General features: G+C 39.4%; 1 protein-coding gene across 1 annotated transcript in view; it reads right to left on the reverse strand.

The window, feature by feature from the left end:
* The window catches only part of ncf4 (neutrophil cytosolic factor 4), a 40,442-nt gene extending 16,869 nt beyond the window's left edge, over positions 1 to 23,573 (reverse strand). The window contains exons 1-6 of the mRNA XM_085409280.1: positions 23,445 to 23,573; positions 22,987 to 23,071; positions 22,715 to 22,874; positions 13,089 to 13,159; positions 12,292 to 12,419; positions 6,340 to 6,391 (exon numbers count right to left, since the gene is read on the reverse strand). Of these exons, the coding sequence (XP_085265406.1) occupies positions 6,340 to 6,391; positions 12,292 to 12,419; positions 13,089 to 13,159; positions 22,715 to 22,874; positions 22,987 to 23,071; positions 23,445 to 23,476 (528 nt within the window). The 5' untranslated portion in view covers positions 23,477 to 23,573. The remainder of the gene's footprint in view (positions 1 to 6,339; positions 6,392 to 12,291; positions 12,420 to 13,088; positions 13,160 to 22,714; positions 22,875 to 22,986; positions 23,072 to 23,444) is intronic.
* Positions 23,574 to 24,028: the final 455 nt, after the last annotated feature.

The raw sequence follows: 24,028 nt of genomic DNA on the forward strand, positions 1-24,028 counted from the left end.
CTTATGATGGTGATGTTGGTCATTGTTAACATTTATGGGAGCTGGGTGGGAAGAATTTGTCCTCAATGTTATCCTGAGAGGCACACAGGAGGAAATCAAAAGGGGTTCAGTTCAAGCCCCCAGCAATCATTAGCAGAGCTGAGCTTTGAGGTGATTTTAGCAATGTGATGACACTATGATCATGTGATGCCAAATCACCCAAAAAGAGTGTCTGCCATACAACACCATAACAAAATGACCACTGGACTCTTTATCTGGCCAGTACAGTGAATTTTAGAAAGACTGTAAGCCTTAAGGAAGTAAGCTTTCATACATTTATAAACATGTAGTTTTTTCTTCTATTAGCCCATTGTCTTATTCCAGCATTCATTTAAGATTAAATTCCTCACAAAAAGAAAAGGAATCAGCTCCTCCCCCCAGCAGTGACATCAATAGAGGCAAAACTGAAAGCATCCGTCCCTTAAAATCTGTCTTTCCTAATGTATCACAAGACACATTAGTGGTGAAAAAAAGACTTCCTGATGTCCTTCTCTGTGTCATTTCTTGTTGTTCAACAGCCATGCAAAGCAAACTATAAGACCGTAGAGTCTCGTCTTTGTCTACACACACGCTACTTTCATTATCGTACGTTGGTGTTGGTACACTGCACAGCGAAAAGCTGGTCTCTAATAGTAGTCACATAGCCCTTGGGTTCAGAAAGCCACAGGGGCAATCATCCAGTACAATTAGTCTTTCACTGACCCCGCCTTAATGAGCTTGTTAAACCCTCAGCTCGTTAGCGTGGCAATAGGGAGGATGATGCTTAATGGAAGTGTCTTTTTTAAATGGATGCCCCATTTCCTAGAAGGCCTGGGGTGAAGGATTATAGTAGAAAACATGTCTTTTTATACATATAAGAATGGACACAGGTTGCAGAGGTTGAGTGTGTATATAGTACTGTGAAAAAGTTGACACCCCTCATTTCTTTATATTTTGCTTCCAATGAGACAGACTCTGTTTTTGGTGTTGAGCGATAGTTCTCGAGGGTCTCTAACGGTCTTTCAAAGTGTCTCTTTGGACATTGGCTGCTTTTTCATTCATGTTTCAGTCCAGTCCTTGTACCTAACTATTCTCAGAGGAAAGTTCTCTTTTTTATTAATTTGTTAAGTATAACAAAACACTGCAACTCAACAGAAGAACCAATGTTCACAGCAAACTTAGCAAAGAACCAGTTAGAAATTGATTCTTTAGGCACTTTGTTATTAGCAACAAGTCACAAATATTTTTTCCCCCATTTCTGAAGTTGATTCTATGGAAAATGCCAAAGACAGCACAGTCTGACTGGCATAAAATAATGTTTTTGAACTAATAAGGTGGAAGCTATTATTAAACTTGGCATTTCTAAAGGAAGGAGTGAGACAACACTCGTATGGAGTGATAAATCCATATTTGAAATGTTCTGGAGAACTATTCTTGAAGCCTATTTGGACAAATTATAAAAACATTTGCTGAGGAGAGTTCAGGCTGCATTAAAGAATAATGGAGGTCACACCAAAAATTGACCTTTAAGCTTGTTAGTAATGCACAAACACTTTTTTCCCTGTTTCTCAAATAATCAACACATTCATAAGTTAAAGACAATGTGCACTTGCAAGCAAGACCTTGAATCTCAAAGCGTAGATCGTTTTTCGACTTTCAACAGATTTCCACTGATGCAAAACTAGATTGATGCGAGTGATGGTGACAATGAGCGAGGTAATGGTTTCTGAACTGCTAGAACTTTGATTTTCATGCTGTGACTCACCGTTAACATGTGGCTCACAATCAAGTAACTGTTCAACGTATTGTTTACAGTATCTAAGATGGCCTACATCTAACAGGAAGAAACACAACACATACGGTATCTGTACATAAACATTTGTGCACAGGCACACTGATAAAACCTGCTCTATGACACGATGGCGCTTTGATATTTTCTAGTGTCTGGAATCAAGTCTCATAAATTCTTGGTTACTTTAACACATTTATGTTACATGGTCACATTTTTGCCAGTGAAGATAAGCACTAACACTTCCTAATCAGTTTTTCATCTAAAATTGTAATTTCTGCCTTAACTGTCTTATCCCTCGATAAGTACCTCTTTGATTATTCATTTTTTAGTTTTATTGATATTTTTTCCACCCTTTGTGATTCTTTAATATATCTTTTTGCCTTTTTTATATCATTTATCTATCTTTATTTCTTTCCCTAACTCAATTTTCAGATCAGCCAAATCATGCCACCAGCGTCTGCCTCGTTAAAGTCCTCCTAACCACGAGCAGCCTGTCCCGTTGACCTTGTCTGAAGCTCATAGTACTACAGCTGACAATTACTCATAGCAGTGTTTGGGGGCTAAGCCTGAGCTAATACTAAGTGGAGTGGAAAGAAGTGCTGCAGCGTAAACGCTAACACTTGTACCGGCTCTGCTGTGACAAATGCTGCGCTCTGCTCTTATCCATCAGGCTCAGGCTGGCCATTGATCATTGTTTGGACAGCCACTTTGGTGAGCTGGGAAACACACAGCAGGACACACACCAACACACACTAACGCACAGAGGAAGGATAAGCTTTTCAGCTAGAAAAGGAGAGAAAGCTAAAATAGATGTTGAGTAGGCTGGCAGCTTCATGAGTAGAGTACACCAGTGTTTTACTTTTGTGTGGGAGAGAGGGGAGAGAGAGAGAAGAGGAGAGAGTAAAATGGAGCTGCTTCTTTTAGTTTGGAAATAAAAGACCACTGGAGTGTGCAGAGAGAAATGCAATGTGTGTGCCTGCATCCTTTTTTCTGTGTTGAGCAAGGTTAGTAAAGTTAAATGCTTTTGAAAGGCGATATAGCACACAGAGTTCAAGGACATGTACTCATATTACAGACTCCATACTGTGCAGACATAGCCGCTTACACAACCAAGCAAAGGTGTCTCTCTCTACAAAGTATTACAAATGATTGCTTCATCAAATTAGCTGACAGTGGATCGATTCAGCTATTAGTCAGTGCTGCTATTATGTCAGCTGTGAATATTTCAATCTATCCCTAAACAACTTTAACGTGCTTCAACAGCTTCAGAGAAATTAATGGAACAATGGTGCGATATAGCCAAAGGGAGACACTTCAGGTGGACACAGGTAAAAATAAATAAATAAAGCCACACATGATCTGTTTTCTTAACTGCTTATCCAGTCCTATAGGTGTGGTACACTCTGGACAGGTGACCAGTGATTTTCACAAAATACTGACGCAAGATGGAAAAAGGAAACGGTCATTCTATGGCGATGATTTTAGAAAAAAATCTGCTCTGTAAATTAGACAGTAAATGAAATGTGAACAAACACAGAAATGAAGCCATAATGTTTTGATTATCTTTCATTTCGCTGTAAATGCTGCTGCTGAGTATGAGATGAAACAGATTTGAAGAAAAAAGCCTTTAACAATATTTGCTGAAAAAAAAAAAAAAAATTTAAACATTATTTTTTGACTTTTTAACTAACTTGCAACATCACCATTTGATTTCCTACATTATTACATTATACTGACATTTATTTTGTACTGAAAGTTGGAGGTACTTCAATAAAAATATACTTCAATATCGCAGTATAATCTCCTTAAAATGCACTACTTGGCATACATGTCCAAAACACAAAGTTAAAAAAAAACAGATATATACATGTGTTTTACATGTGTAATGTGTATTCTGGACAACAACTCTTCCATCCATCCATTCTCTTCTGCTTGTACATATCGAGGTCACAGTGGAGGGGCTGGAGCCTATCCCAGGGTACACCCTGGAGAGCTCACCAGTCTATCGCAGGGCTACAAACTGATGTAACTGATGTGTTATAGTCTTATTACTATCTTTTCATGAAGCTCCACTTCAGTGTGTGGCCACCATTTTCTGAAAATGGTTATTTCCATTGTTTTTCTTGGACGCTACTAAAGTAAATCAACCTTATTAACAGTTCAACAGTTCTGAAACAAACGGCTTTAAAGCTCATTTCCCTTTCAGGCAACTTTTTTTCCCGATTGTTTGCCCCACAGAAGTAAAAAAGCAGGAGATTGATGCTTCTGTGCAAACTGGGGTTGTCACTATTTTCAAACCCGATACCAAAATCGAGGAAAATAGGTGAGTCTCTCAAGATCCTTTCAATAGTGTGGAGCAAAAAGGGAAAAATTATGAGGCTGATAAAAAATGTAAACAATACTGATGAGATACTGCGATAATGCAAACGTATTCAGCCATACCCCCTTTTATTTCCTGTTTTCCTGCTCCTAGTGACTTGACTCCATATTTTTGTTCCTGATCAGTTGTTAAGATGCTGCTGTTTCTGTATAGCTTCTGATAGACTTTTCCCAGCTTCAATTTGTGACTGTAAGAAAACTATAGCATGTTTTAAACACAAATAATTGTATTATCCTGTTATACTAACACTGAGGTTATAGACAGGAAGGACTGATACCATTTGCTTTCTAGCTCTAATCTAAACATTGTCACTTATTAATCAGTCACTAGCCACTAACATGGCTAACATTAACGTGTGCAGTCAGGTTCACATTTATAATAACTCTTTAAAACTTTAATGTTGTTGAAACCAGTGTTTTAATGACTTTGTGAAATTCCTCATAAAAACTAGGTTGACATAATTTTAGATACTTCTCCAAGTTTGATCTGCAGCTGTTCACGTGTTCAGCTGGTAGTGAGGGGAGGGGCTGTGTACCTGCCTGTCTGCAGCATGCTGTGTGAAGTTGTATGTTAGCTGTAGGACGCAAAGATGGAATTTTATCAATACTGTTGCAAATCACTACCTAATCCATTAATCAATTTTAGTACTGGTTAGTATTTGAGTATACATTTTTTGACAAAATCTACTGCCTGTGGTAGGCTTCAAACTGCACTAATAAAGGAGTACTTGTGCATTTTTACTAATAGTAGAATTTTGTTATTTAGAGGTATTATAACTATTGGTTCTGGTCTCCTTTAACATGCTGGTAAATTAAGTAACTTTTAGGATTAGATGACAAACAAAAATTACCTCATGAGAATAACATTTCTGCTGTGCAAATTTGCACAAACCAACAATACACATACAAGAGATGAGATATTTTTACACACTGTAATGCAACCAGATGACAGAAGGGCTGTCCTCCATCAGTCTGACTGTACTATCAACATTTCTATTCCCACGCAAACAATATTAAGGCTCAACTGATTAACTGATTTTTTAAAATAGCCATTTAGACTCGCTGCTAAGCATTGGCATATCTGGGTCCCGCTACATTTTTGTGAGGATCATTCTGAATTGTAAGTCTTGAAAGTGAGGCCTCTCGTCACTTTTTGAAGGTTTTAATGGTTTGGAGGGATAAATATTATTTAAAAAAAACACAGTAGGAGTAAGATTGGATTTGGGATCTGGTGATCTTGGTTAAAGGGAATGAGTCAAACCAATATGAGCTCTCTTAGCGTAGAAGCCTGCATGTGCGTTCAAAATTCAGTCCAAGATTGTGCTGACCGTATAAAGAATAAAAGCTCTTTTTTTACCCTCATGGAGAGTTTAATTGGCAGGTCATAACTGCTTCATCCTCTGACCTGACCTCATGCCCAAATCTGCACACCAGCACCTGAACCACAAGCGCTCCACAACCTCCAAATCACACAGCTCCTAGAAAAACGACTTTAGAATATAAATGGGTTTCTCTTTCCATCATCAGCATCAGGGAGGAAGGTGTGAATAGAATGGAAATGAGAGGATGTGAAAAAGAGGAGGGGGGAGAGAGGGACGAGAGATGGTTGCAACCTTGGAAAGAGACAGACAAAGGGAGGGGCGAGGAAAAGGACAAAAGTTAAGGGATGCTTAAGGGGAGAGGTGTGGAAGGGAGGAGAAGAGAGTGTGGGAACGGGAGGTTAATACGAAAAGAGAAACGGATACAGAAATTAAAAAAGGAAGTGAAGCGAAGCAGGAACTATTGATGAGGTCAACAGCGTCAAGGGAGAATGGAAGGACAAAAGGCGCAGCACAACATTTGACAAAAGACGCCGTAATTATTGATTTGTCACATCAGATGGCACACTTATGTATGGGATCTGTTTTTTAGGGTTTATTTATGCACTTAGTTTGTGACTTTCACCAAATACTGGTTTCTGTGGCCACGGCTGTGTAAAGTCGTGTGTGTTTGTGTGTGTGTGTGTGCCATGAAAAGCAGTCATGCCGATGGTGCTTATAGGATCACATTGTGCTTCTTGGGGTGATGCGGTGCATTCTGCGTGGTTGTTTGACTACAAAGGTCGTTACTCCGTGGGTTGCAACAGCACAAAAAATAGTAATTACACCAACCTCAGCCCTGGGGGAGGAGAAGAGGTCCATCTTTTGTGACTTCACTTGTTTCCTAGAAGACACAGATGGATAGAGACAAGCCATATAAGGGAACACTGTCTGCATACAAGTAATTCCTCGAAGTGACCTCAAAGTTTAACGCTCTGATGAATCCGCAAGAGATATTTCAGCAGTCATATTTCAGAGATATTTCCTGTAACATCGAGAAACTGGGAAGCTGTTTCCCTTTTCGAAAGCTCAGTCTGCTCTCTCTGGTCAGCTCCACAAGGCCTGAATGATAAAGCACAGTAAGCTTTAGAGTAAGCTTAAATGTAATTGACAAGACAGAGAAAAGCCTGCTGCAGTTATGATAACTGTTTTTCTATCTAACGTGATTAATTTGAACCCATAACCATTTTAAAGAAAATGAGAAATAATTAAATTTGACTCTTCGTCTTACTGGAGCGACTACATGTTTAAAACACTCACTCTGGGAAACAATGTGTCAATAAATGCTGGAAAACACTTGTGTCATTTTCAGGGCCATAAACCCTTTCACATTATTTAAGCACACAGATGTTTTGATTCCACATAAAAGGTTAATATGTGGTCAACAGACACTATTATTAATAATAATAATAATGTATTAATATTAGACATTATTAAACAAATATACATTTTAACTCACGCAGCCCTTAAACTTTTCATTCAGCACTTTCAATATTTCAATTTGTCCAACACTTGTTGGACAAATTGGTTTCCTTGATTACATTTGCCATGCTATCATGCTAAACTAAGAATGCTAAGGATATTAAAATTGTCACTATGAGCGTGGTGGGTATGGTCACATTTAGGTCAAAGCACTGTTATGCTGCACTGCAGTTACAATGCACAAGCACAAAGAAAGTCTTTTGTATTAAACATGTCTGAAAATAAAATACCTGAAACATCTAGCATTTTTTTATTTTGGATATAGTGGCAGAGATTCATTGAAATATTCAAACAAACAGAAATGCCTTATAAAAATTCTAATGAGTCTAATAGTCAATATTTGGTTTGACCGCTTTTATTCGTCAACAGATCCTGAACTCTGTCTCTTTCTTGTCATTTCAGGAATAGTTCTCCAGGCTTCTGTACGGGTATGCTTTTATTGCACTGATAGTATGTTTGGGATCATTACAATGTATAAAAATGAGGGAGTTGTCAGTAATATGCTTTCCAGGTCGTACTGCATGCTGGATCAAATTCTGATGGTATTTTTCTGCGTTCAGTATTGCATCAATTTTGACAAGATTTCCATCACCACCGAGTGACATGCAGCCCAAACCATGACTGAGCCTCCACCGTGTTTCACAGATGGCTGTAAATAACTACTGTGCCTCTCTCCTGACCTCTTATGTACACATTAATGATGATTTAAACCAATAAAGTGACATTGGATCCATCACTCCATAAAGCCTGTTATTTTCAGTGCAGTTTTTGAGGCCTGCCACTTCTTCTTTCTACTTCCTCAATATTGTTAAGGACACACTGCACACTAAAGCTCATAATTCTTTGAGAGTGCAAAAGTACAATTTCTATGTCGGACAAACTATATTACCCGTGACATTTCTTATAGATTAAACTAAAGAAATGGGAACGAATTTTGGGCTCCTAATAGCAAAGCGCTGAAGTTTTCTGTTATTTGTAGACACAACACTGATTCATCCTTTGAGTTAGGCTTCTTTTTTACACTTGAATGACTCATAGGCTACTGTTTTGTCAAGTGGCTAAAGAACCAAAAGCAAAAATCAAACATTATTTTAAAAATGGTCATGTACAAGGACTTGACTGGAAGTAAAAAGCAAGAAGTCCAAAAAAAACCCCCAACAACTTTGAAACCCTACTGGTTAAAAACCCTTTACAAAATTACAAGAAAATGTCAATCTTTGGAAGCAAAATCAAAATAAACGAGAAAGCTTGCTTGAGACTGTTGCACAGTACCAGCCTTTCAGAAAGGTACTGTATTTACTGCAGAATACTGAAGCAAGATAGGTACTGGCAGTGAAAGACCATGTAAAAATCAAATATGTAGCAATTCTTCAGGAAGGAAGTAACAGTTTCTTCAAATGTTCCAACAGACAAATCAACCAAAAGGCCATACAAACCGAGACAGGCAATCTAAGAGCAGAAGAAGCAATGAAAGTCTGCTTTTGCATAAGGTTCCTGTTGAGAGACTCTGCTTTTACCACATCTTCTGTTGATGTAATCCAGCCACAGGGAAAGGGACCAATCAAAAGTCTAAAAGGCCATTATAAATGAGGAAGTAGAACATGAAAAGGATAAAAAGCCTTTATAGATAGAGATATCCTCCTAGGTCTGGCGTCCACATATGTGGACATCATATTTTGGGTTGTCTAGACCAAAATACTAAATTTTGCTCTACAAGGGCCTGATATGCACTCACGAGGACATTATACTGCCACTGTTCTATCACAATTTAACGCAACTGTCCTCTTATGTGGATCTCTTTTATCTCCGAAACAAAAATCAAGTAAAACAAAAAAATCGGGTCATTCTTTGTTTTTAAATTCATCAGGTCCCAATCAGTCTAAATAGCAAAGAAAAACTGAAAATGCATGCCATGAAAGAGTTCAGGTCTCAGGAGGTTAATGCCAAATGAAGGTGCCCTTGCCTCAGCTGAGACGTCATCAGGTCAGGACACCCTTCTTTGATTTGACATCAAATATTTACGGGGTTTTTTTTGAGCGACAGCACCTGTCCTCTGATTAACAATATCAATACACTGCTGTTTCTTACACTCAAACTCATCCATAACAAACTGACCCCTACTTTTTAAGGACTCCTTGAGTCTTTGAATAATAAAAAACAATACTGTATTTTACAAATCTTCAGTAAATCAATACAGATTTATTGAGCAGATCAAGTTTTTACTACGTCTACATGATCAGTCTTATCAGCCTGTCTCTCAGCCACTGATGCTGTCATTTCTCACATGTGTACAGTAGTTTTAAGAATCATATACTATAAATATATCTACACTATAAAAGCAAACACGTTGTGTGCGATAAAAGACTTACGTTGCGTTGGGGGAAATAGTTCAGGCAGGGAGCTGAAGTTCTTCTTGCAATAAATGACTGAAGTTAGAAGGACACGAGTGAATCACTCATCAGCTGTTTGGCTACCAGCTGACTCCTAGGTATCCAATTATATTCATGCAAAGTTGCATGGTGGCCATCACAAGTGAACTCTCTAAGCTTATTGCTCAACTGATTTACTTCATACCTGCAGTTTTTTGCAGAAGCGCTCGCTATCATCCTGACCTTAGCCATGTTATTTATGACAATATAATTTGCAGTTATGAGAAGAAATCCATTTTAAAAGCAGACTGCTTGCAGCTGGGAGCCAAGCCTTTTAATTCCACATCTAAATGGACAGCCATTATCATAAAGTATTAAGTTAATTCATCCTCTGGAAGGCTTTTTGCTTCATATTTCCTGATAAGAACATAGTAAAGCCATAAATACAAAGGATTTTGAATGCTCTCTTAGTCATGACCTGAAAAAAAAGGTCCATTATGCATTAAGATGATGCAGACCTTCCCTATATGACCAACCCAAGACTAAGCCTCATGTGGAAGCTTGAAGAGTTTCCATGTGATTTATGATAACCAAGACAACTGGGTGTTGAATGCAGCAGCATTTCAGTTTTTCTCCGTATGCTCAGTGAGATCTAAGCTGTTATTCAACCCTCAGTGAATTCATTTTGAATTTGTGTGTGGGCTAAACGCCTATTAATGTATTGTTATGGAGGAAGTAAAAGCTTATATAAGCAAAACACATGTTGTGGGTATATGTGGTCAACTGACCCTGAATTCATAGATGCACAAAATGTTTATACCTTTAAATTAAAAGTGGAGCGCTTAAGCCAAGTTTCAGGTGAAGAGCAGCATCACATGTTTTTAGCACTGATTCACTGCCGGCATTGGTATCTCCTTGTGTACATCACCAAAAGCCAAACTGCAAGACTTAAATTGAAGTACAAAGTTTCATCTCTCTCTGCTTTCATTTCTGTGCAATTAAATTTGCAGTCTAAATGACCTTCAGTATTGACTGAGTACTCAAAGTTAACAGCAGCTATCGAATTAAAAAAGTTTTGTGATGAACATTCTTGAAAATGTTTTCCCTTTCATCCTCCACGAGGAGTTACATAAGTCAAGTCTAAGGACCATGAGACATTCAAAGATTGCAGGAGTTACTCATAAAGTAGAACACAAGTTTATGAGATTAGCTGTATCATAAAATGAACCTAGGTTTGCCTGAACCTGTGCATCTCATCTGGGGGGAATTGACACTGAAGTGCTAATAGCTTCAAGCAAGAAAAACCAGTTTAAATATTTATAGAAATCTGCACTCCTGGGTTTACGCTTTTGGGGGAAATGTATTCTCTTCTCTCTCCATCTTCAGAGAGGTAAATGATGTTGCTGGAGCTTCATCTTGCCTGCTCATATAATTCATACAAGACCTGCATCCAGTCTGCTGTAATTATTTTAATTTCAAAGCACAGTTATTTGAGAAGAGGAAACATGTTCCTTAAGAGAGCAAATTGCACTAGATTGATCTTAATTATATTCATCTAAAAAGATTTTTTTCAAAGCTAAATGAGGCATTTTTCTTTTCGAAGAGTCAAAATGCTTCTGAAATTTCACAGATTAAAGCCACATTTTAACCTTCCAGTTTTTTCAGAGGTATTTATGCCTTGAAAGCAAGCCATTCAAAGCCAGCAATTACCCTCCTTTGTCATTATTTGCAGATGCATCAACTTTAAACGTGATACACTCTGGCTACACCTTTTGCACAGTTAAATACTTTGTACTTAGAGAAATGTTCAAAAGTCTCAGGCTGCCCCACATTTCTTTATATTTTGACAGGAGAACGCTTGAGTGAGACTGCAAGGCCTTAACGTTCTTCGAAATTATTATTTTTTTGGTCAATCAAGTCCATGTACCGGACCATTTATCTGAAAGTCAAATCAAGCAATGACCCATCTTGATCACCCAGTTGATCAGTTGCTGTTCCCCAAAGCCTCATCAGAAATGGTCTCAGTGGACGAGAGGCCGTCAAGAATTCATTTCTAAGAAAGGGAAATGGGAAGGAAAGTCCAAAGTATTCCAAATTACACAAGAAGTGGATTGAAAATCGATGGAGTCATGAATCCAGATTTGAAAATTGTTGTTCAAATTGCTGTCAATATGAATGTAAAAGGTCCAGACAGGGGTATAACAGTGAGTGTCAAACAGCCATCTCTAAAACAGGATGAAGGCTCTCTCATGGTTTGGGGCTGCATTTCACGAAGTAGTGTTGGGGATCCCATCAAAACTAATAGATTTATGAATGCAGAAAAGCTTGATCCACCATGCAATACCATCGGGAAAGCATTTGATTGGCAGCAGCTTCATTTCTTAGCGTTATCCCAAACACAATGCCTGTGCAGTAAAAGCATACCTGGAAAACTCACACTGGAACACCATCAGTCATATGCTGGCCTCCCCAGAGCCAGGACCTCAACATTACTGAAGCAGTGTGGGAACAGAAACACGAAAAAAAAAAAAAGCACACAGAAACACAAAAGAAAGAAAAAGAAAAAGGCAGCCAAAATCCAAAGGAGAGCTTTGAATGTTCTTTAAGAAGCCCGGAGAACTATTCCTGAAGATTGCTTAAAGAAATGACAAGAAAAGCTACCTAAGAGAGCTCAGGCTGTGTTGAAGAATAAAGTTGGTCGAACAAAGTACTGACTTTGTGTGTTTAAGTCGCTGAACTTCTTTCCCATTTACCTAGCAAAATACTAGTAAAAACGTTTGTAACTGGTGTCTCCTTTGATATAAAACTAATTTCTTTATAGTGACGTCTGACTTGGTGTTAAAGGAGTCAATCTGTGTTTTGGCTTGTTACCATGGGGAATTGTGGGACTTACACTTTGCGGGTATTCGGGCGGAGACGCCTCAGGGCTCGCGGCTGATGCTCAGAATCCTGTTCCGTCTGGTAGAAAAACATCCTGAGAGCCTCGTCTAGCAACACCCATGTTGGCAAACCCAGCAACCTCTTGATATAAGAGAGAGAAAGAGAGACATGGAATGAGGGAAGAGTGAAGTAAAAAAAAAATGGATGAACTATAAGGACATGCAAGAAAGATGGAGATGAGGACTGGTGTAAAAGGAGGGAAATCAGGGTGGATGAATTGAGACGTCAACAGAGACAAAAGGGGTGTAAAGAGAGTGGGAGTTTGATGGAAGAGGAGAAGGAGATGCAGGGTGCTGTGAGAGAAGGAGTGGAGATGAAGCGAGAAGTGTAAGGCAAGTGAAGGCGAGAGAGTGTGGCAAAGAGGGAGCGACGTAGGTTGCGGGGAAAAAGAGAGTAGAGCAGAAAAGAGAAGTGAGTGAGTAGGAGAAAGAGAACCTGATCGTGTTTTTAGCGATGGTGCAACACTGAAACATGTCAAAAGTCCCACAACTACAGTCAGTCAGACGTGATGTGGGCACAGGGCAGAGCAAAGAGAAGAGAGCAGCAACGCCTACATGTTGAGCTCGATCTGCAAACTACAGCTGAAATATCCGAGTCAGTGCTTATCCACCTACAGCATCGTTCAGCCCACTGCGTTGTAGGCTACCGCACTGCACGCTGCAGAAGATGGCAAACATGCCAACAATTCTTTCCTCTGTTGGAAATTTTTAAAAAGACACCGCATCGTGCATAAAAATGAAATGTGATTACCTTCATGTACGTGTTGAGTTCAGGGATTCTGCTCTCTGCAATCTCCTTTTTGTTTCCGAGGAAGATTTTTCCTAAAGAAAACGCATTAAAAAAGTGATTGCACACGTGAGATTACACTCTAGAACAGGAGCCATAAAAATGCATTCACATAGAGGACATGCATACGTATGTTTACAATACAGCTGTTTTTGTAAACAAAGCAAGCATGTAAACATGCTCCGATACTGTTGATGCTCTAGTACACTTAAACACCAAGAGCCTGTAAATGTCAATTATTAATTTTAGCTTGATGATTGTGTTCAGTTTTTAACATCAAAAACCAGGGAAATGCGTGCAGGTACTATATAAAACCCAGGTAAGTATAATCTAGGTAATTTATATTTACTAGCATAAAAAAGGATTAGGATTCAAAATAAGTCATTTTTATAAACATATACGGTTTATAAATGCTGATTGTGTGACAATGTTTGTGCAAAGTTTCATTCAGATAGGCCAACCGACTGACAAGGTGATAAGGTACACATATGAAGATTATGTGGTAACATTATCTCCTTACTTGCTCGAACTCACAAAGACTGAAAGTGTTTAGATGCACGTGTGTCGCAAGTATAAGTTTTAAGTTCAGGGTTTTTTTATGTTACACAACTTGGTTTAGCATGTTAGCATGCTAGCAATGGTACATTTTTGCAATCACAAAAACACCTTCAAGTTAAGTTAAGCTAATGTATTTGGGAGAAAATGTCCTTAAGTTTCATGGCAATTCATGCAGCCAGAGGAGGTTTGGAAATCTGTAGTTATTGTGTCAGCAGAGCGTCGGTGACTTTTACACACCATAGGCCAGATTTACAAAACAGAGCAAAGTAGTACCAAATAGCGCTCAGCAATGTGGTTAGTTCTTCTCACTCTTCTCACTGTTGAGGTCTGGGAAGCGCTTCCGCTCCCTTAAGGCCAAAACAGAGAGAATGAAGAGGAGCTTCTTCCCCCAGGCTATTCGGGGCCTGAACCAGGTGTAGGACTGGACTCTCCCAAACACGTCACTATAAGACTGGACTCTCACACACGTCACCACACGCACCACCACACATTTCCTATAATCCTATAATTCCTATAATTTATAATCCTTATCTTTATAATCTCTTCTGCTATTTGCACATTCTTTACTGTAAATTCCTAAGTTAATTTGTAAATTTTTGTAGTAAATTGTAAATATTGTAAAACTTTTCTTCTGTCATTTAATGGTCGGGCATTGTACAGCTACAAGCATTTCACCCCCATGTCATACTGTGTATGGTTGTGTGTGTGTGACAAATAAAATTTGAATTTGAATTTGATTTGAATTTCTACAAAAGATGCACTGTTTCTTAAACACAAGAACAGTCAGTTCATTTCATTATCAGGCATGCTTTTATTGGCTTTAAATACCATTGCAATTAGCAGCAAACTGCACGTTGCGGATGTTAGTGAATCCTTTTGTGTATATGATTTAAATATTCTCCTAATTACATTCCGCATTTTAAGAAAGGAACTCCCAGAAATACAAATGTAACAGGGTCAGTTGCACTCTGTTCCCACCTATTACATATAATCTTGTCACTCTGTAAAAACCAGCAGCACTTTTTTGATGCTAAACAGTTTTAAAGTAGCGTGTTAGCAAATTGCTAGTAAAACTCGCTCTGTAACTTTAGGTGACCTGCCGCTTCATTGCCGAGTTGCCGTGATTCCCAAACTCATTCATTTAGCAATAACACTACGTACAGCTGGGCAAATGTTCATGCAGGCAGACTGCATCGCTAGGCGCTTGATTTTATACTTCTTTTATCTGTGGGACTGAAAATACCTTAATTCAACGATTAAGGGTGTAGCCCAACTCATATGTCAATGTGTTAGACAGCTAACACATTTATCCTGTCCTAAACAAGGCAAATACTCCTTACTTTAAAAGATTGTGAAAATAGCATATTACTCTTCCTAATATCACATTACGTCCAGTCAAAAAAATTACGAGGCACAGCACAGACTCCTAACAGTCTAAATCGGGCCCCACCAATTCATCCAAGGCCATCTAACCCTGCTGTTAAATCAAATTTAGCACAGTCTTAATGACCCTCAGCCCTCTCTCTTCACTCAATTTCCCTTGTCTCATTCACTGTGGAGCACGATAACTCACTCAATCACTTGCAGGCACAAGTTCATTCATTTACTCACTCACTGCAGTCACCCATCCACTCACCTAAATGCTCCTTTGACCTTGAATTTATAGCTGTCACGTATGACTCAGAAATCAACATTTAAGATAGAAAAGCATAACATAGCACCAAGCTCACAAGAAAGAAACAAAGAAACGCACACATGATACTGAAACATTATTTACGTCTCCTTAATGAGAATAGCTTTATTTGAAAAGACAGACCTCGATCCTTTTCTGCTGTCTTTTTTTTTTTTCTGCCCTCAAAATCATCACCCATCCTCGCCTGTCTCCCTTCACTCTCTCCCCTGTCTTTCTTATTCCCTTCCCATCCTGATGAGATCTGGCACTGCAATTAAACCCATCAGATCTAATATTATCCAACAGACTCCTCAGTGGCAGACGTTAAATCAGAGTTTGTAGAAAAGTAGAACTTTCCCGATATAGCAGCTGGCATTGCGAGATATGGCGGTACATGTTACAACAAATTGTAAAATCGTAAAATCTTTACTATAGAGTCTTTTTTAGTAAAAGCGTTCTTGCTTTTTAATAAGAAATCAAACATATGACTTAAGCAGCTGTAATTTGGTAGGTTGATCATAGTGATTTATAATGATTCATAATGACCTTGACATTAGCTGAGGGAACAGAAAAGCATTCTGAACGATGCCCGAAAAGAAAGAACAAGAAAGAAACCCTTTAAGCAGGACACACAGGAGAATTAAGAAATCAGAGAGTAAGAGCCTGGTTTTAATGGATTGCAAAGGATTTGGCTCTAGTTATAAGACAGCACCTCTAAAATACACAAGATCAGTAAAAGTTTCCACTGGTTCCTAATGTGTAGCTAATGAAGGCTTTTTTCCCCCTAATATTTAAAAGCCAGTAAAGTTAAACTTTAAAAATATTTTTAAATAATAATTTAAATAATAATAATTTTACAAACCAGCTAAAATACTGCAGTAGACACAGCTTATACCCCTTTTAAAGATGGCTTGTGTTGGAGGAAAAAATATTTTTTTTTCCTCACATCTTGAGGGGTCAAGCTCAGTAAACTTTTACGTGATTTATTTAGATTTGACCGTAGGCTCTACATAGACAGTTTTTTTATGTTCCAGTAAATACTGTAAGTGTAGTTATGGCTCCTTCAGCCCTCTTTTTTTGTCCTGTTAAATAATTGTCTGGGGCATTTGAGTGGTGAATCTGGCCTATAAAGGATATGATGCAGTTTCAGTGATACTTCAGTAGTTTATGGGGACATTTTAGAAACATTAATGGCATGCCCATCAACATGAAATATGCTTTCAGTTTTGTAGTAATCAGCAAAGCTAGCAAAATAACACAAAAATAGCTAAAATGATAATGATGGAAAACACTGCACCCGCTGAACATGAGCATTTTAGCATTGCAACTGAGTATGTTCGCATGCTAGCATGGCAACATTAGCGCTTTGTACATAGCTAAACACAGAATCAAAGAAGAGCTGAAGTGACAGTAGGGGTGTCCAAATTCATGGGCTGCATCCTCCTGAGGACCCGTCCTTCGCGGTCCACGTGGGCCGGGTCCTCAGAAGGTCGGGTAGGCTGGAAGTAAACAGCTGTGAAATTGGACAGTCTAGCCTTCAGATTTGCGTCACCACTGTCTTGGTGGAGTTTAATAAACTCAGCCGTCTGCTCCTTGCTATCTAAAATATAACAGGACACAGACGTAAATTCTCGACCATCTCACACTTCTGTTTAATCAGTTTTCTGTTTGATGTTTATTCAGCTCAATGAAAACCAAGGAGGAACCCACCCGAGGGAAGTTTTATTTTATCAAATAACTTTAATCTCTGCCAGACTGATTTATTCACAAAAAAAACAAAACACTGAAAAACAGCCAAATAATAACATTTTTAGGTTATCTAAGTAAATGGCCTGTATTTATATAGCACTTTACTAGTCCCTGAGGACCCCAAAGCGCTTTACATATCCAGTCATCCACACATTCACACACTGGTGATGGCAAGCCACATTGTAGCCACAGCCACCCTGGGGCGCACTGACAGAGGCGAGGCTGCCGGACACTGGCGCCACCAGGCCCTCTGACCACCACCAGTAGGCAACGGGTGAAGTGTCTTGTCCAAGGACACAACGACCGAGACTGTCCAAGCCGGGGCTCGAACCGGCAACCTTCCGATTACAAGGCGAACTCCTAACTCTTGAGCCACAATCGCCCCAAGTGATCTGACAATGATTTGCCGGGAGTTTCCCGGCTAGCTATCGAGCTGGTGGGTAACAGATGTCTCCGAAAACGTCGGAGCACTTTTGCAAATATGTGATATCTTGATAAACTGAGCAGATATTTGAAGTTTACACATGTTTTTATGTTAAAAGTGTATTTTGGGACCCAGAAAGAGTAATAAGAGTAATATTAAAACTTAGTAGCGGCCGCCATTGTTGAAAACCGGAATTGGCTGGGCTGCGCTAAGAATTCTGGGATATGGTGGGCCACGAAGGATACACCTGACCCATCCTTCAAATTTGCGGAAAAGGAGGATGCATTTGTCGGCTGAATTCAGAGGAGTCTACGAATTTGGACAGCCTTCGTCACGTCGCTGTGACGTAATCAGCCTACAAATGCGGCCTCAGGAGGATGCAGCCCATGAATTTGGACACCCCCACTATGTCTCAACCTGAGGCAAATGGTCACCAAAGTGTATTTGATCAACTTTTTCCCCTGACTTTAATTTACTGTAGTGTCCCACTTCAATACCAACAACATCCCACCACCATGTACGGTATTAAGTTTGGGTTGTTGTTTTTTTTAAGTGCCAATAACCAGCTGTCCAGTACCCATCTCAACTTGTGTTTCCCTACATGCAGACTTCTTAGTTTTTGTGCAAGTCCTCAATGGCTCACTTTTATAAGCTAGTTTAAATGCATTTTTACTTTAGTTTTGTATTTTAAATTGAATCAAATGAAAACTGCAACTATAATGTGACTAGTAGTTCTAATGATGAGACAGAGCCATTTTGCCAAGTAAATATAATGTTTAATAATGACAATGACAAGTTAATAACCAAGCTAAAGCCTGTGAATCCACAGAAATAAATCTGTAATCTATTTGTAATCTACACACAAAACAATCACCTCTGTCTGTCCTCATCCTTCTTAAATCAATGCTCCGAGCCACCCATTCAAAGCCCTCAGGCTTTTATTGGTGCACATGTTGGTTTCCAGCCACTGATAATCAATACAGACACTGACGCCGCCTCCCAGACAGACAGACTTATGGGGAAACAATGAGCTGAATAAAGCCAAAGCCACAGAGCAGATGAGGACAGACACAGCCACACAGCAGCACAAACAGTGACTGAGGCCTGAATATACTTTGGCTTTCACATTACAATATTTTATCTCAAGTCTCTGTGCTTTTGATTATTTTATCCTACATCCATCATCAAGGTGAATAGCAGTGCAGAGTGTGATTGCTTTGGCATGTTTGGCTGTCTCTTAGCAGGACTACAGAAAAACTACCGAGCCAGCTTTTCAATGAAATTTGTTAGGTGGGATTGGAAAGAAGAACCTATTAATTCTAATTTTGGTCTCTTAAAGATCTCGGAGACAATTTGAAATTACATCTGCTGGGCTGCAGTGCCCATGTCAGCTAGTCTTTTGATTGTTCGGTATGCTTTCATCTGATCAAATTCTCCGTGAAGCGCAACATTTATAACCTTTCTGGACTAATCCATTAATATTGGCAATTTTGGAAGACTACTTGTTCAAAATGGGTGTTTTAACATTAGCAAAGAATCACCAGATCTCCTGTAACGGGCCTTGATGCATGCTCAATCATCTAAGTAAGTAAATCCCAAAAGTGGGAGAAACGTTTCGTCGCTCATCCAAGTGACTTCTTCAGTCACGAAGGATGAGTGACGAAACGTGACGAAACGTCTCTCAATGAACATTGGGCTGTGAGATCAAGGAACTGATCTCACAGCCCAATGTTCATTCAGTGGGCTAGTTCCAGTCATTGGTTGGGGAAACCTGCAGTCAGCTGATACGGAGGAAGTCACTTGGATGAGTGATGAAACACTCCTCCCACTGAAAACCCTACATCCAGATAAACAGATCAACCTTTTGGGACTACTGTAACGAGGTTAGCTAGGTCTAACTAAATGTTTTTGTTGACTAAATGTTAACTTGGAGCTGGCAGCAGTGTAACTGACACTATGCTAAAGAATCTGTGTTGCTGCATTTTGGACCAAAGAGTCAAATGTAAACTTGGCAGCTAACAGATATCATCCAAAAATGGCAGGCTTACTTGGTGTTAGAATGATCAAACAGTGCTTGTGATAAAGGCTTGAGGCCCTGGATTCCAGCCACAGCTACAGCCTGCTCCAGCGCCTGCCAGCAGCAGCAGCTACATGAGTTGGAGGCAATGGGTGTGCTCTCATGTAAAGAAAAAATTACACCACAGTGGGAACTCTGAAGCCTGTTAGCTTACTGCTCAATAATTCTTGTGTTCGGACCACTAGATGATGTATTTACGGAATTATATGAATATGGGCAGGTGAACGCTAGAGTAGGAATTTAATTAACCAATCTTTTACATTATTTTTTAACAAATGACTATCAGACTGTTGGGTTTTAGTAGAGATCTGAGTGCCCTGCTAGTATAACCCTGTCTTTTCATCAATGCTGTCAAAATTGATCAAATTAAAACCTTCATTAACTACTGTATATTAAAAACTAGGTGGGTTAGAAACGGGATTCACATACCTCCGTCTTCTCTGCCTGTCAGTGAGCTCTAAAAAGCACTTCAGTAGTTGACTCATTATCACACTTACCAACTTTTCCCAATTTAAATTTTTTGTTTCATTGTGGCCAGTACAGGCATTTCATCCAGAGCTTAATCTTCTTCGACAGCAGCTCATTTGCAGTGGAAAGTGACTTTTCTTCCAGATTGTTAACTCATTCACTGCCATTGACGTCTATAGACGTCAATTGAAAAACTTACGTTGACTGCCATTGACGTCTATAGACGTCAATTACGTTTCCAATGGGAGGGGCTAGAATACAACCTCGGGCAGCTTGTCAGTGAACATCAGACTGCTTGAAATGTATTTTTCACAAAAAGCTCGTTTTCTCCCTTTTTGTGGTCAAAACAGGCATTTTTGGTGGAACCCACCTCTCTTCTACAGCTGATTACTAAAGAATGGAAAATGGTAGAAACAAGCTTTTTTTTTGGATGGAAGAAGAGAGTCTGTTCTTCATTTTGGTAGGTTCAGCGTTTATATGATCATAACACACAGTTTTCTGTGGCTCTTCAAAAATGAGTAAAAATGCTCAAAAACCCTGGCAGTGAATGAGTTAACTGTCTAGATGCACTCTGTTGGTTGAACTTCTTTCTTATTTCTACTTATATGATTCAGCCTCCCTTCAAAAGTAAAGTTCTGTTCACAGACACTTAAGTACCCAGCAAGAAGCGACTAAATATAAAACTCTAGGCATAAGGTATGGATGTTTCAAAATACTTTTACAGTTGTAGTCTTTATAAGGTCTCTTTTAAGATAGTAGTTTTCATTTTGACAGCATTTAAGAAGTGAAGTAACAGTGATAATACTCCAGTTAAGTGAAGCCATGATAGGAGTTTTCAAGAACTTCAGTGATAACATAAGAAATGCACCATCTTAGCCATCATAGCAAAGAGCCCATTAACCTTGAGTACAAACTAGCATGTATAGTTTAAGCACAAGCTAGCAGAATGTTTGGCTGTACTTTTAATTTCAGTAATGGTAGGGATGCAATGCTTGTTTAAAATGGCTGTTTTAAAGTCACCAAATCATGATGAAATCAGTCAAGTCAGTATATTCCATCAGTAAGAAAAACCTCAGTATCAACCTGCAGCTAACTAGCATGCTAAAGTGAGTCGATGTCCTGCTCTGCTGAGTTTAGATTTGTTCCCGACACAGATAATCCAGGGACAAAAGTGGTCACGATGGAGCAATTGTATCCCCCAGCTGGTGCTTCAGCATACAAGTCACTGATTACTACAAAAAGGGTGCTTGGGTTTCTCTGCTCCGTCGGCTGCTACATACCTGAAGCCCCTGGAAATGGATGAATGAATAAATCACCCTCTTCTTACTGCCTCTCAAAATCTTCCCCTTCAATTTTGCTCTTCTTTCCCTTCTCTATTCAAGTTAGTCTCTGTATTTTGCCCGTGGCATTCATCTGCCCTTCTTTCCATATGCTCTTTCCTGACTAATCTGAATGTCAATCGTTGTGGATTAAAGGAATTACTGTCCTCTGATGTATGGTTTGGTTTAAACTGACCTTGTAGGGGCACCATGATACCTGCTGGCTTGTAATGCTGGATTTTTGACATTTAGCCACATAACATGACAGTAAATGCTTCAAGTGTGTCTAAAGATTCGAGCGCGAATAAAAGAAAAAGCACAATAAAGTTCACTGGGTTTGGTAGAATATAAACTTCATTCTAAACCCATTTTACTTCAGCTGAGCAAAAGTAGATCTCAATCTTCTTTCTGCGGATGTCTCGGTGGAGAAAGAGGATTGTAAATGCAGCATTTGGAGCACTCATGCTTCACATTATTATGCAGCAATGGGTGCCTAAAGTGTGCTATAACTAAGCTCTTGTGGCTTAAATAGAATCGGATTTGAATAGAAGTGAGCTCCCACCAAACTTAATCAAATCTTTAAGGGACGCAACAGTTTTTATTCTTTATAATATCAATATTAATTCACTAAAGGCATCCAATTATGTCTCAATCTCCCCCTGAATACATGAGAAAAACAAAATCAAAACAACAAAATGTAAGCACAGCAACAAACACAGCAGCCGTATGCATTTAGTAAAGAGTATTCAGAGGGGTTTCAGTTCTTCCAGAGACAGAGAGGAAATTCAGTCAGGTGTCTCTGTGAACCTGCTCTCCTATGCATGGAGGAGAATAAGCATGCAAGCATGTAAGGTTATGGAGCGACAATACAGGAAGGATCCAGTAGGAGTTCCCTTTGTGTAACTTTGACACAGCTACACTGTGAAACTAACCATTACAGTAGATACCATTTTCCCACACTCATTACAATATTTCACACTAGACCAAACTATTGTTTGACTTTTAGGGAACATATTCAAATTCAGTCTGTTTGCCTTGAGTTAGTGAACCCACCAGCTCTTATGTGGGCCATTTCTGCCATGGTGGAAATCACAGCACATACCATGCAATTCAGAAAAGCAATTTAGCAAGACTGAAAATCAGAAGCTGTGACTGTTGACATAGTCCGAGTACGAGGCATGCCTGAAAAGATTTAGATAAGCTTCAGAGGGCATAACAACCAATCTGCCAGCAGCCGGACACTAACAAGCGCATATTTGAGCGACATGAAATCTTGCACCGTGCATGCCACTGACGATCAACAGTGCACACCCACACACACACCTGGAAGAGGAGGCAAGATGCAGGTGTTTGGGCCCAGTTTGGCCAGGTTTTCTGAAGAGTACCTGGCCTCGAGGATCTGGTGGAGGTTGAAAAATTCCCGGTACCTCCTGTAGATTAGGTACTTACTCTCTCCTTTAGTCTTCACCTCAATCACGAACCTCTGAGAGAGAAACGGAGGCATGAATGAAAGAGAAAAAGAAACAGCTGAGCCTGGTATTCTGAGCCAGTCTCAGTGAAAAACATCTCAGCCCTTTAGTTTTTTTAATGCTTACAAAGTAGTCGATGAAGCCTTTAATCTCCTCGATATCAGCAATGGTGGCGCTGATTGGGATGTTGAGAGGGAGCTGATCAAAGTCACTAAAGCAACAAGACCAGATCATTTAAGACAAAAATGACACAAAGAAAAACTTACACACACACACACACACACACACACACACACACACACACACACACACACACACACACACACACACACACACACACACACACACACAAGCAAACAAAGAAAAACATAATCTACAATTAAAAAGGTTTTGTTTTTAACATGATGACAGCTGTATGAGTAAAACAACCATAAAACATGCTGATCTTGATTTAGTTTGGTCTTTTTAGATCAAATTAGATATGTTACAATTATTCACCAGCGATCAGAAATGAACTTCGCAGCCAGTCTGTGCGCAAAACATCGGCTCACCGACTCTAACCTGTCACCTGTAGACAGACTCACCTTTGGTCGCGTAACTGCTGCGGCAGAGACATGATGATGAACGCAGAAGAAACTTTAAAGCTGCTAGTGAACAAAGCACTTTTCACACACACCACAGGCTGACTGACTTTCAAACTGACAAGCGCAATAGTGCGGAGAAAAGCAACAGGAAGTGAAAGTTCCTTAAAAAAAAGATCAGCAGACGGGTGCGCGCGTTTGGCCACACAGATGTGTGGGGAAGTCTCACTGCACACATACAGATAACACGCACAGGCGTCATCAGCTGACAATCCATGTGGTAAAAGCGTAAATTTCACTGGAAACAAAAACGCATAAGGATAAAAACTCAAACACTCAAGCAGAAAATAACCGTATGCGGACTTAGATGCGACTTAGTGAGCGTTTAGATATCTGTGGTGTACAGCCTTTCGTACTGGATTTTTCGGTCCTTCAGAGCCATCGTAAATGTGCTCCATCTGTTTGTGCCTGTGTTTACACACTTTACAAGTAAGTACTCCATGAACCCAGCATGTGTGACACACTTCACGCTTCTTTGCACTGGCAAGGCATCGCGCACGTTGCGAGAGCTGATCTCGGTTTCTTTT

This window comes from Rhamphochromis longiceps, linkage group LG6, assembly GCF_057381845.1.
Source record: "Rhamphochromis longiceps isolate RC_006_pf linkage group LG6, R_longiceps_female_GT1.1, whole genome shotgun sequence".
NCBI lineage: Eukaryota > Metazoa > Chordata > Actinopteri > Cichliformes > Cichlidae > Rhamphochromis > Rhamphochromis longiceps.